Below are 13,477 nucleotides of genomic sequence, written 5' to 3'. Positions count from 1 at the left end.
CAACAACAACAAGAATAACAACTAATTTTTTTTGTCTTAGATATTAATTTACTATCAAGTATGTGTATCATACTTTCTCAAAAAAAAAAAAAAGTTTGTGTATCATAATTAAGATACATATTTCATCAAAGCCATCAATTATGGTTACCAAAAAAAATACCATGATGTTAATGGTAATTATAACCACAAGTTTTTAGATTTTGACCCAAAAAAAAAAAATCATAATATGAATGGTAATTATAACATTAGTAACAAAGAAAGTTCTAGGATGGAAGTATCCCACATATCGATGCTATGATATTGTTCCCAACCACTTACATCTCAAGTTCATCTAAAAAAGAGATCACATAATTATGAAGAACCATTGTAGCAACAATACTACGTTCTTGAATGCATATATCATAGGGTGGCATATTTCTCAAAATTCTCCATCTATTCTCCGAAAATATCTTTACAAAACTAAATCAACTCAGTTCACCAAACCTCACAAATAACTCAAAAAATTAAAACCCACAACAACATTGTTATGCACAATTTACTAGCGGATACATGCCCACATAGAAAAATCCAAATGAAACCCACACAATCCAAATACAAACAATGACAGAAAGACAAACCCATAGGATTAAATGAAATAGAGAGAAACCCACAAATAAGTCACACAAAAATACAAAACCCATAAACAAACCCACACAATTCCATTGATATTTTGTTAATGCAAAATTCAGCCACACCCAATAAAAGGGAAAACACACCGACACATTAGAATATAAAAAATTTAAATACAACTCATTGACAAGATTGACATCTCTCCCTCATAGTGGTGGCATCAGATTTGTGGTTGATTTTCTCTCACAGCTAAGAAAATCACTAGTAAGGGTTTGTCTGAATAAAGCAAGAAAAGAGTGGTTGTTGGTGGGTTTGTCTGAATAAAGGAAGAACAGAGTTTGTGTATCAGATGTGAAGCATAAATTTGGGCAGTTGGTGGGTAGATGTAAAATTTAAGAGTTTTGAAGAGGAAGATGTTGGGGCATTGATGAGGAGGTCGGGCTGCCAGAATTGAAGAATGGAGATCTTGCGAGATACACACCGCTAGGCTGAAGAGAAATATTAATATTTCAAAACATTACTATGTTCAATATAATACAAATCATCCATCCCATTTTTTATGCTCCACTATATGTTCAATATTGAAGTGCTTCACAACAAGACAAACCTTTTTAAAAATAAAAATTTTAAAAAATTTAGGCGAAACTACAATATTGGTCCCTCAAGTTTACCCTATGTGCGCAATTGGTCCTTCAAGTTTGAAGTGTACACAATTGGTCCCTCAAGTTTGTAAAATGAGCAATATAAGTCATTTTACTAACTGTCATTAACGGTGTTACTTATGTAGCTAACAGACAATGACTTGATATTTTATTTTAATGATGTGGTATATTTTAATTAAAAAATTACAAATTAAAAGTACACATGAGAAACTTTTTTTACAACGGTACCAAATTAAAATTAAAAAAAAAAAAAAAAAAACTCATACATATATATATATATATATATATTTTGCCGGCTCTTGCACGAAACCCATTGATTGTCTTCTTCTTTCTTCTTTTTCTTTTTATTTCCTATCTCTCTTGCACGAACCCATACACTGGTGGTCTAAGGTCTTCTTCAAATTTTTTTTTTTTTTTTTTTTGTTTTGGTGTTTACTGTTTTGCTGTTTTGGTGGTCTCTTCTTGTTTCAAATAAAATAAAACCTAGTTGAATTTAACCCCACTAACAAAACAAAATTCATAAAAATAGAATCTCAAACCTAGAAAACAAAACCCATTTGAGTTTAACCCTCACCCACAAAACACAAACCAAATCAAACATTTAGAGAAAATAAAAGAAAGAAACAACAAAAGAGAAGCAAAGATGCTACGAAGTGCTATAGGATACATGCCCTGCTTTTTTGCTACTATGCCTCTACTGAGATTCCATGGGTTTTGTTTCATCCTGTGGAGTGTCTACAAATGCTTAGTTATTTTAGTTTATTCTGTTTCTGTATTTTGTTGCAGTTTTGTGTAGTTGTGTTAATATATGTCTTGTTAGTGTGTGTATCTTTATCAGCCTAGTTGGGTTGTGAAGTATGTGGTATTGTAAGACTTTTTAAGTGTGTTTTTGTTTACATTTAATAAAATCCCAGTTTCCCCTCAAAAATAAAAAATAAAAAAATAAAATCCCAATTTACACAACAAAACAAAAAAAAAATGCTGGGACTTTTTTTGTAATTTTAATTTGTAATTTTTTAATTAAAATATGCCACATCATTAAAATAAAATGCCAAGTCATTGTCTGTTAGTCACATAAGTAACACCGTTAATAACAGTTAGTAAAATGACTTATATTGCTTATTTTGAAAACTTGAGGGACCAATTACGCACGTTTCAAACTTGAGGGACCGATTACATACACATGGTAAACTTGAGAGACCAATATCGTAGTTTCGCCAAAAATTTACATCTAAATGAATGGGTTATTCAAGCAAAGATACACTCCAAAGGTAAAATTCGAATATAGTCTTGACACATTGTCATAAAATTTACCAACTTGAACTGGCTAACATCTCCACATATCTTTATGATACAGCATTTGCAGCTACGCACCACAATACCATTGATTCTTTAACATTCAACAAATATAACTGCCATCCACCATTGCTTAATATGCACAAGTCCATTATCAGGTCTGCATCACTGGATATTTGATGGTAAGATTCAGATTTTAAAAATTGATATCTGGTAAAACCATTGGGAAATAACTATGTATTGTAAGCGAATCTTAAGCGCATAATGACGGCCACTAGATTTTAGGGTTCGAGCTTAACAACTCTATAAGGTGTATCCCTAATCTTAAACCGTCTTTAAGCACATAAAGAGTTTATTCAAAACATATTAAAATTACAATTCCATGTATAGTTTGCCATCAAATTAAACATTAACTCACCAATCCTTAAAATGGAGTCAATTCTTGTAGCAGCATTTCAAGGCTATGATACATTGCTTATCAATTGTAACAATTGCATACATCCCATGCATTGTTCTATATAATAAATTAATGAACGTCTTCACACCGCTTTGAAGTAACAACGCAAATTACAGAGAAAAATAATGGTATGAAATCTACACATCAAAGAAATGTAAGAAATATCAAATCACACAACCTAAATGCAAGAAATTTTAATTTTACAAAGGTAGGGAAGGGGGGGCATAAATAACTTTTTTGAAACAAATTCCAAATTTATGCAGGACTTCATGAGATTTCCGACTGATTTTAACCTATAGAATTGCATCCATGCCTAGAAACTCTTGATATTCAAATTCTGGAGCGTAGGGAGAATTTATAATTCTGGTTTACCCCATGAAACGGACTACAATGATGGAGATGTCATCCTTACTGTCCCTATTCAATGCTTCGGCAGCAAGTTGCTTGGCTGCTTTCTGTGGGTCTTTTGTCTTTCTTGCAATATCAACCACTTCTTGATTAGCCATGACCTGGATTAATTGAAAAGAAACCATATAGATAAACACAATATAATGTCAGCAAGAGAGAGAGAGAGAGAGAGAGATTTATCACCTTCCATAGACCATCACTTGCAAGTACGAGAAACTCAGTATCTGAATCAACATCAGCATTTTGTACATCAGGATCCGATCGCAAATGTGTCTTGAGGTTCTTGTCTCCAAAAGCTCTAGAAACTGCTAGTTGGCCATTAACTCTAGCAACATCTCCTAATATGGTGTGCAACGTGCATTTGTTATTATGACTAGAAACTTCCAACACATATATGGTTTCACATTCAGATTGAACTCACAATTCATAAGAGTATAACAGGGTGACTGATTAAGAAGTATGGAAAAGTTGAAAGGGAAAATGAGTAATAAAGAAGAGTAGCAGTCCCCACTAAAAGAACAAACACCAGTGGCAGGCTTGCTAATGTAATATAAAATTTCAATAAAAATACTTACAAGAGGAAGAGACCTAATGCAATCAAACATAAACCATTTTCTGCCATCATAATTTAGTGAGCAGAGCCTTTAGTAAATATGTAAATACTCAGTGCTGGTCTCAACTAAGAATAGTCCTAGAGAGATGGCTTGGATAAGGTCCTATAGTATTTTTGCATGAAGCGAACGCTCTCAAGACTTCCACTCATGTACTTGTTCTTTTCAGTACAAGACTTTACCATTGCACCAAAAATGGGCCCAGATTGCAGCCTTCAGTAGATCATATAATTCAGATCTCCCCATTCTAGACTCTACACTGAACACACTCAGCATCAACAAAAGCCCTGGTTGTCCTACCATATGAGAGGAAACTACTTGTTTTTACAATCATCTGACTGACCTTCCTCACTCATACAAAATTATTCCAAGGACAAGTTGTTTAATGTGCAACATCTAGCTTCATCAAGCAATTACGTCACCTTTCTCTACCAATTCTGTTCAACCGCATTGGTTCAAAATTTAAATTGGCACCTGACATATATTGACTTTTAGTTATACACCATAATAAATCTGATATGCAGCCACTCTAGCACTTATGACATGCCCTTTCACACAGCTTACCCTACCAAAATAGAGATATAAGAAGTTTTTGTCAAAAAAGAATGGTATAAAACCATTAGAAACTAGTAACAGTAAGTAATATTCTTCACTTAGTTTTAATATCTAAAATGATTTCATTGCTGTAAACTATGTTTTCTATACTTGGTTTGCCACTAGTTAAAAGAAAAGAAGAAAAATTTTATTTTTCTTGTTTTCCATTGTTTGGTTAGTAAATGAGTTGGGAAAAGAAATGAAATGAGGAAGAAAAAAAAAAAAATTCAAAATTTCCCTCTTAGGCCTACCAAAATTTTCACACACACACACACATAAGGGAAAAGAAAAGAAATGAGGAAGAAAACAAATTGAAATCTCTCCCTTAGGCCTATCAAAACACACACACAAGTCCTTTGGACATGCCTCTAGTCAATAAAACCTACAAGCAACTAACCCCCATAACTAGTTGCCGAGTAATCAAGTGCATTCACCCCTGACGGGCTAAGTAGTTTATGCTCATACCTAGGAGCAATATAGCTTTGTATCTTTTACTTCTATTCAAGGTCTATTCATTTACTTCTATTCAAGATAAACATCATTGAAGTTAATGGCATCTTCGGTGCAGAAATCCACAAAAGTTTAATAATGGGCTAGATAGAGGAAAATTTATAAGCCAATGTGCTTTAGTTCAAATGTCACCTCATCCCCTTGTAAGAGGAAGGTGGAGGGTGAGTTGTGGGTTCAATACCCACTGGGTGTGTGTGTGTGTACCAATAAAACAATTTCAGGAAAAATGAGCAGAACACAAACCAAAAAAAGTAAGAGTTGGCAAGTCAGACCTTATATACACAATACTCCTATAGATAAAAAAAATTAAAAAAAAAAAAAAAAAAACTAATGTCCACCAATATCCCAAATCTGCTTGGAGACTGCTAAAAGTATTAAACTTCTTTTATATTTAAAGCATGCAAGTCAGACAGATATTTTTTAATAAGTACTTACAAAAAAAAAAAAAAAAATTGATTTTTTTAATAAGTAACTTTGACAGTTATTTTCTTCAACATCCTTTACTATCTACAATTCTTCTGCATGCAAACATTGCTAAAACAGAGATAAATAAAAATGTTACATATAGTGGATTCACAAAGACACATAAATAACAGTCTCCCCAGTCTAGAATTAATGGAGTTGCTATTTTTATGTTATATCATGACAGGGATACATTATTAGGTTTGTGTCAGCAATTAAGGTTCTAGGGGGAGAGGAAATCTGAACCTTGATCGTCTCCTTTGGAAACATCAAGAGGTGCCAGTTGAGATACAAGGCTCTTAGTAGGGCATTGAAAGTTTTCAATTTGAAAAGTTTAGCTTATCAGGGAAGTTAACTGTCTAATTTGCAATCTTTTTGACTTTGTAGTAGATACCAAATCATTCTGATCTCTCTCTCTTCAGTAAGTCATTCTGATCTCTTATGCATTCTTATTTCTTTGAGTTTTTCACATTTCCTTAGTTAGGGTCTTTCTTAGCTCTAAAATTGTAAATCAGGTGTTTTTTTCTTCAAATAAATAATAGCTTTAAATGAAATGGAGGAGAGACTTTATGTACTAAGGATGTACATGCAAAGCTCTCCTAAAAAATGGCAATGTGAAAGAATTATTCTAAGAAAACAAGAGTCTATAAACTCAATTGAATGCATATTACATCCAAGAGTGTGAGACCACTCATACAGAGTTCTTACATATGAGGATTTCAACTCAATAACTGATACCTCCACACCATTAAATGTGTGATTGTTCCTCTTCCCACGCATTACCCACGTTTGACATAAGGGAACCATATTCCAAACAAAGGAGCTGCCATTTTACCAAATCATTTCTTCCATCCAAAGAGTACATCCGCAACTCGCTTTGGCATCACCAAACACACCCAAAACATAAGAAAATACAAACAACCACAACGCTTGGGCAACATCAAAATGCATTACCAAGTGATCCCTAGCTTCATCACTGCATTTAATATGCAACACTAGTCTACCAATATTATGCCTCTCCTAAGAAGGTTATCACCGGTTAAAATTTTCTGTAATGCTACTATCCACATAAGGAATGTCACTTACTACACCAAACACTCTTCCAAGGAAAAATCACCACATTGGACCCTTGCAATGCCTCAATATAAAGCACAAACGAACTTCCCATTGCTATTAAACCTCCACCTCAATCAAATGATATTTTTCTTTTATTGGAAAATTACATACGTAGGGACTTATGATCTCACCCTCCACCTTGCACTTACAAGGAGAGGAAGTGCCATTTGAGATATGGTTCATTAGCTGGATGTTTTTGTTATCACGTCAACTTATTAACCCCATGGGACCACACAATTGGCTTAGGACCATGCCTTATAAAGCAGAGATCACTAGTTTGAATCTCCTTTCCCCCTCCCCATGGGGCCAAAAACTCACTCACCAAAAATAGAAATATCATGTCAACTTATTTATGAACCGATTACCAATTGAGACTTACTCCACCTAGAAACCCAAAACTTCCTTTCCATGCACCCTTAATATTTTCTCTGCACAAAACATATAGGCTGTGAATTAGACAACCTTATTCTTCATCAAAACTTCCGTCCTAAATCAATTTTCATAAAAGATCCATGAGATTTTCATTGGAGCATGTAATTGTACAGCACATGCATGAAGAAAAGGCACCCAGCTGAATATTAATACACTCATTTAGTCCCCAGCTGTATACATCCTGTATACTTGGGTGACTCTTTATGACTTTTAATAAAATTTTCATTACTTATAAAAAAAAAATACACTCATTTAATAGATGGAGTATGTTACCTTTAAGTTTCAAACTCAATTCTCCAGTGATTATGCAGTCAATTAAGGGGAACAATGTAATTGGAAGGTTTTCAAGGATAAGAACCAAAGGTTCAACATAAAAGCTAGGGTAAAGTCCAGAAAAAAAATAAAAAATAAAAAATAAAAAATAAATAAATCTTAGATTTATCCCTTGTGACAAACTATATCCAAACTTTTTAATTGTCAATTTAAATACTTAATAAGTCATGACAATCTAACTACTCTGTCTATATCTGTTAAAAACCACAAATGGAGCGACCTATCTGGCAGAAGGAAAATTTTCATTGGCATCCATTACATCCAAACAGCCCTGTTTTACCCTCTATCCTATGCTCTCTCTCTCTCTCTCTCCTCTACTGTTTTTGTCCTCAGAGTATCTCAATTTTAATTGGCATCTATTACACCCAAACAGGCCTGTTTTTCCCTCTCTCTCTCTATACTGTGTTTGTCCTCTCTTAGAGTTTCTTTTAATGTGGATAAGAAGATAAACCACACAAGACAAAATGGTGGTGTTAAATGAAAATTGTCCTCTTATTAGATAGGTTGCTCAGTTACTTCTTTTCAACAGATATGGGCAGATGGTTAGATTGTCATGGCTTATAAAGTCTCGGGTTTAAAATGGAAAAATTAAAAAGTCAAAGGTGTAATTTGTCACAAGAGGCCAAGTTCTAATCCACAATGAAATTCATAATATGGTATGTTGCCTTTCCGTAAAATCAACATAATATAAGTGGTGTTGTGCCAACATTCCATATATCAGCATAACATTTGTGTGGAGACATAGATATATTATCTAGGGAAATTGAGTCAATAGTCATGCAGAGGCACAAACTAAAAACTTTGGGTATGATTTCATTTCAAACGGAAATTTTTCTAATTAAGAGGATATGCAATTGCTTTGATAATCAGAGTAAGTGAGTGTGCATGTATACAGAGAGAGAGAGCGAGTCATGTCCTCGCTATGTCATTCATAGTTTTAAGAGGAATTGTTTGTCAGCTCATTCATATTGTGTTCTCATGTCCTGTATCCATGGAAGTACAAAGCAATAATTATCATCGAAGGTCCCAGAAGTACCATAGCTTAATAAGGATTGGAGGTACTCTAATCCTATCAGCAGGAAAGGGAGAGGTCCTCCAATAAATGCTCATGCAATAAGTTTTTCTCTGATTATGTTAAGTATCATCGCATTATAGAATTTCTTAAAGTAGTGCATACACCACAGGAAGAAGGTAATCTGTGCAGTTCCCTATTATTCTTTCTCAACTTGATCTCTTCCTTAACTACAATCCTTTGTATGGCATAAAAATTAAACCTCTCTAACTTCATGGGCACCAAAAGAATACACAGTTGAGTACAGCATGATCCGAAAAAAAATAAAGGAAAGTGAAGCAACATGTGATCCATAGATTCAAAAGACACAAAACATAGGACACCTGCTAGGTCAAGTCCAATTTGAAGGAAGGTCAACATTTTGACCATTACTAACGTTGTCACTTGAACAAGATAGGCAATCATCCCCATTTTCTTTGAAAGTCTCAAATGTAATTCCACATTTTCAAGTTCATTTTTTTAGGGCTACTCCAGATGCAACTTCACAAATTTCACATAGATACCACAAGTATCTTACTCAACAAGGATCTATAAGTCCATCCTAATTTTATTCCAGTATGTGGTTTTCATCGATCATCACTTCTTAGAGCGATCCTTTCCAATCAATTTCATCCTTCCTCTCTGCACAGTTCTGATCAATATACTTATTTACTAGATAAAGACCCTATCAATGTAAAGCACATTGACAACTACTTTACACATCCCATTTTGAGGTTAATTACAATCAGCAAATATTCATCTAAAAACAGTATTGCTCACAAAGCAGGAAAGGTGATCCTTTCTAAATTCTTTTGATATGCAAAGTAATATACAATTAGCCAGACCAAAAACCTCCAATGCAAGGCCTATAACAGATGCAGGCCAGAACATATTTGGAAATATAAGACTCACATTAGTTTTCACCAAAAACTCAATCAAGAAAGGCTTCTAGTTTGAAAGTCAAATGGGTGCGTGCACAGACACACAAATGCATGTACCCACACCCACACCCACCCACATATAAGGGCCTGAGGATATGTAAAAGAACCTGGCATGTTTGACACAAATCCACCTCTGTCCTCAATGCTGCCACGCTCAGTGTTGGGCTCATGATCAATTGTCATCTGTATTGCCACCCCCCTCCTTGAAAGAACTGCTCGTGAATCTCCAACATTGGCTATCCATAACTTCTGACCATTGATCAGAATTGCGGTGACTGCAGTGGATCCACCTCGCCCCAAGTCAGGATTGTGTGATAGAATTGCCTGGTCTGTTCTCTCGTAGGCTTTAGAAATGGACCTGTTGGGATCAGTCCAAAACTCATCCTGGAATTGATGATAAAACATAACTTAAGTAGTGTATACAGTAAACCTTTCCAAACCAATTATGTAAATGGGCATTAAGATGTCACCAAAAAACTAAATCCATATCATACCATAAGATCAGTACCATATCAATCTTTTTAAATGTATCCAATACATTTCTTCTTTTTCCAAGAAAGTATTACCAATTACATTACCAAAAGCAAGTTAAATGAGTAATCTTGATGGAATAATTCATACTTAATTGCAATTTCTACGACCAACAAGAAATACACATTTTAAATGCAACATAAAGCAAAATCAAAAGATATTTTTCCCTTAAAGAATCCAAATGCACCTTAAGTTAGCAATTCAAACACATAAACATAATGCATCTTTTTGGACCAAATATTCACCTCCTTTAAGATATTAGGAAACAGATGCTTTTGTAGATAGGCAGGTACACTATCTCCTAAATGCCCATCATATATGGCAAAAAGTCCAAGCTCGTGCCCTTGGATGTGAACAAACTTCGCGACATGGTAATCCTCCATGGGATGATTTGCTTTCCCTTTAACTAGGCTGAAGCCATACTTGACTGTGCCCTGATGGCTCCTGCCCTTGCCAGAGCTACATGAAGAGCGTCCTCCAACCTAAAGACAAGGAAATTTCAAAATCCAAATAACTCATGCAAAGTTTTAAAGGAAAAGAAGAATGCTCTAACAGATGAAACGTAAAACCGAATCCTTTATTGCTCAAAATCACCACAAAGGATGGAAAAATATAACAAAATAACACAAGACATATATATCTAAGAGGCAATATATAATTTTATTTAATGATACAAACTCTGAAACAAACCAAGAAATATATTGTCCATCAAAAATTTCATGTTTAGCTAGGATTATCCAAATTTTCAGCATGACTAACTTGTAAAGAAACGAGCATACAACCCAATGATTTACCCCATTATCAATATCATTATCAGCACTCTAAAGAAAATCTACGAATCAAACACTCAAAAGTTGATTTGGAAACCAAAATTAAGAATGCAATTGTTTCAATACGAAAATGATGAATAGGAAAGCTTGGCACCCACCTTTTGCGGATGCTTATTCTTGTGGAAGTGAAAATTGTGAGAAATATCAATAAACACTAGCATAGAATGATCAGCATAAGGCTAGCAATTGAAAGAGAGCCCAACCCACTAAAGAAAGGAAGTTACTTCCCACCATACTGAAGGAAATGTATAAATTTGTAAACAAATTAATGATTGTTCATCTGATGCAGTAAAAGACAGACTGCTGGGACTATTCCTACCATTTGTGAATCCACATATCCAAGAACAAAAGAAGTTTTCCACAAAAACATGAGAAAAATGTGACTTAGATTAAATTGAAAAACAGATTTCATTATTGCAACCTGACTAAATGAAAGATGATAAAGTAAAAGTGCTGATATTATGTTCATGAAACAGTTTTCAATTACTTCCCCATATATGACCTATCAAAAAAAGAGTTACTTCCCCATATATGGCCTATTTATTAGAGAAGTTAAAATGTTTTCAGCATTTTCATTTTCAAAATTATTCATATTAGGTTCTTTGATGACAAGGAACCTCTTCAAGGCAGGGCCATTTCATGTGCCCACCCACTATTGAGTAAACCCCAAATACACAACCCTGCCCGCAAGAACCGTGTATCAAGTTTTGCATATTAGGTTAACAAACTGAAAAATGGAAGTGAAGAAAAAAAATGCTAAAAGAAGTCTCCTTAGTGTAATTTTCAACTCAAGAAAAAAAAAAAAAATTAACATTTTGAAGCATCTCTCTTCATTTACCCTCATATTTGCTTGCAACATACAGAGAAGGGAGAGAAGCACCAAGATGTTGCAGAAAACTTTTAAAAAGGAAAAATTGCCAAAAACACAAGACTTAACCTGAATTATACTAAAAAGAGAAGCATAATTTTCCTTATCTTGTCATTAACAAACCCAACCCTTTCACTAAATTTAAACAGTCCACATAAAATCTCTAACTCTACTACAAAAGTTGCCACATACCTAGATAAATCATATGCCTTTTCCATTTTTTTTAAATTAGCAAGTCTACGAATACAAATACTTGAAAAATATATCAATACATTAAAAAAAAAAAAAAAAAAAGTGATTGAAAAAGGTGGAGATATCCTGACCTGAGACACAGAATTGAAGCAACACAAACTATCCATATAATCCAGCCCCACCTCACCTTCTTCCTCTCCCACTCCGCATCTACCTGCTCTGCCAATTCCCAACACCAACACCAAAACCCCACCTCAGAAAAAACAACTTTTTTTCACAACCTGCAACATCAAAACATAGAATTCTGATCATCCAAACAGTCCAACATACAGAAACCCAGAAAGGAAATAACAAAAAAAAAAATTTACCAATTGGGTATCTAAGAATTTCTCTCACCGATCCAAGAACAGCAAATTTCCAACAAAACAAGAGAGACCAAATTTACACAGGACTTGAATTATCAATTCCCAAATACTTAGTTTTTTTTTTTTTTCTTTTTTTTCTGAGAGAGATGATAAATAATAGAACCACTTAGTAAACAGAATATTGGTAAACAAAACAAGAAATATAGGGATGTACAATGAGGAAAGAATCGTTGAATGAGTAACCGTGCGTGCGTATGTATGTATAGTAAGTTTTGTTTTGAGGGCCTAAGTCTTTAAAGAGAGCCAAACAATGGCTGCCAAAAGGCACAGGTTGCACTTATTGACTTTTTGTTTTGCACACACTGTGTATTTGTGTTTTTTTTTGTTGCTTCTCTTGTTGACACTGTTGGTTTTGTTTGTTTTTGTTTTTTTATTTATTTATAATTACAGCTGTTATCTAGTAAATTGTGATTATAGATAAATTTTTTACCATTAAATAAAAGGTGTTTTTCGGTCTACATTAAACATTAATAAGTATTTTAGTTTGACGATAAAAAATAATAATTATGGAAGAGCCAACTAAATTAAAATTTATATAAATTTTTTTTTTTTGTTTATAGAAAAATAATGTTCTTGTAGACGTTGATCTGAGGAGTCTTTCCTTGGTTTGGTCACCGGTGTGTGTGTTGGAAGTGGGGACCAGTGTTCAAAGTCAGCCAATGTTTATTCAAACTCGGAGACGAAACCCATATGTTTTGTCTCCATTGGCATTAGATACGTGTAACGTAGAGAGTTGGTATTGGTATTAATGGTTCTTTATTGGAGTAGTTTTTTAAAGACTAGTTAGCCTTAGCCACCAGGTCTTGATTTCAACTCTCCTGTTCTCAAAAAAGAAATGCAAACAGGAAACAATTCCATTTATAGATAATAACTATGTTTTTTTTTTTTTTTTTTGAAAGGATAACTATGTTGAATTTGTGCACACACACAGTTTAGGAAATACTATAAAATCAAACCGTATAGGTAATTATGTTCCCATTTTATTTAGCAAACAAAATATATATATGTTCCCATTTTGTAACGCGTTTTCAAACCTCATTTTTTTTTTTCAAAGAATAACTTTTTTAAAGTGTTTATTTATTTTCCTTGGTACAACTTTTTCAAACAACCCAGTTTTCAAAAAAGCTAAAGAATATTTATACAAAACAC

General features: G+C 33.8%; 1 protein-coding gene across 2 annotated transcripts; it reads right to left on the bottom strand.

The window, feature by feature from the left end:
• Positions 1-2,952: 2,952 nt before the first annotated feature.
• LOC115968033 (probable protein phosphatase 2C 9) lies at positions 2,953-12,630 on the bottom strand. 2 transcript variants are annotated; one of them, XM_031087222.1, is made up of 6 exons: positions 12,272-12,630; positions 12,035-12,184; positions 10,259-10,495; positions 9,590-9,866; positions 3,616-3,770; positions 2,953-3,533 (listed from the first exon to the last, which is right to left on the bottom strand). In XM_031087222.1, the coding sequence occupies exons 2-6, from the start codon at positions 12,068-12,070 to the stop codon at positions 3,393-3,395; spliced, it is 846 nt and encodes a 281-aa protein (XP_030943082.1). In that variant the 5' UTR covers positions 12,071-12,184; positions 12,272-12,630; the 3' UTR covers positions 2,953-3,392. The 2 variants fall into 2 exon arrangements, with proteins under 2 accessions (XP_030943082.1, XP_030943083.1); XM_031087223.1 differs by having other exon boundaries at positions 12,300-12,630.
• Positions 12,631-13,477: the final 847 nt, after the last annotated feature.

This window comes from Quercus lobata, chromosome 11 (assembly GCF_001633185.2).
Source record: "Quercus lobata isolate SW786 chromosome 11, ValleyOak3.0 Primary Assembly, whole genome shotgun sequence".
Classification (NCBI taxonomy): Eukaryota; Viridiplantae; Streptophyta; class Magnoliopsida; order Fagales; family Fagaceae; genus Quercus; species Quercus lobata.
The sequence above is the reverse complement of the archived record's forward strand: the minus strand, read 5'-3'. Positions and strand labels throughout refer to the sequence as shown.

What these genes read in the sequence shown, in the direction of transcription:
- LOC115968033 (XM_031087222.1), bottom strand. Translation starts at nt 12,070, where the DNA reads ATGGATAGTTTGTGTTGCTTCAATTCTGTGTCTCAG. An exon ending in TTCCTAATATCTTAAAGGAG is followed by an intron (nt 9,867 to 10,258) that starts GTGAATATTTGG and finishes CATCAATTCCAG; the next exon opens with GATGAGTTTTGGACTGATCC. An exon ending in CAAGTGATGGTCTATGGAAG is followed by an intron (nt 3,534 to 3,615) that starts GTGATAAATCTC and finishes CAATTAATCCAG; the next exon opens with GTCATGGCTAATCAAGAAGT.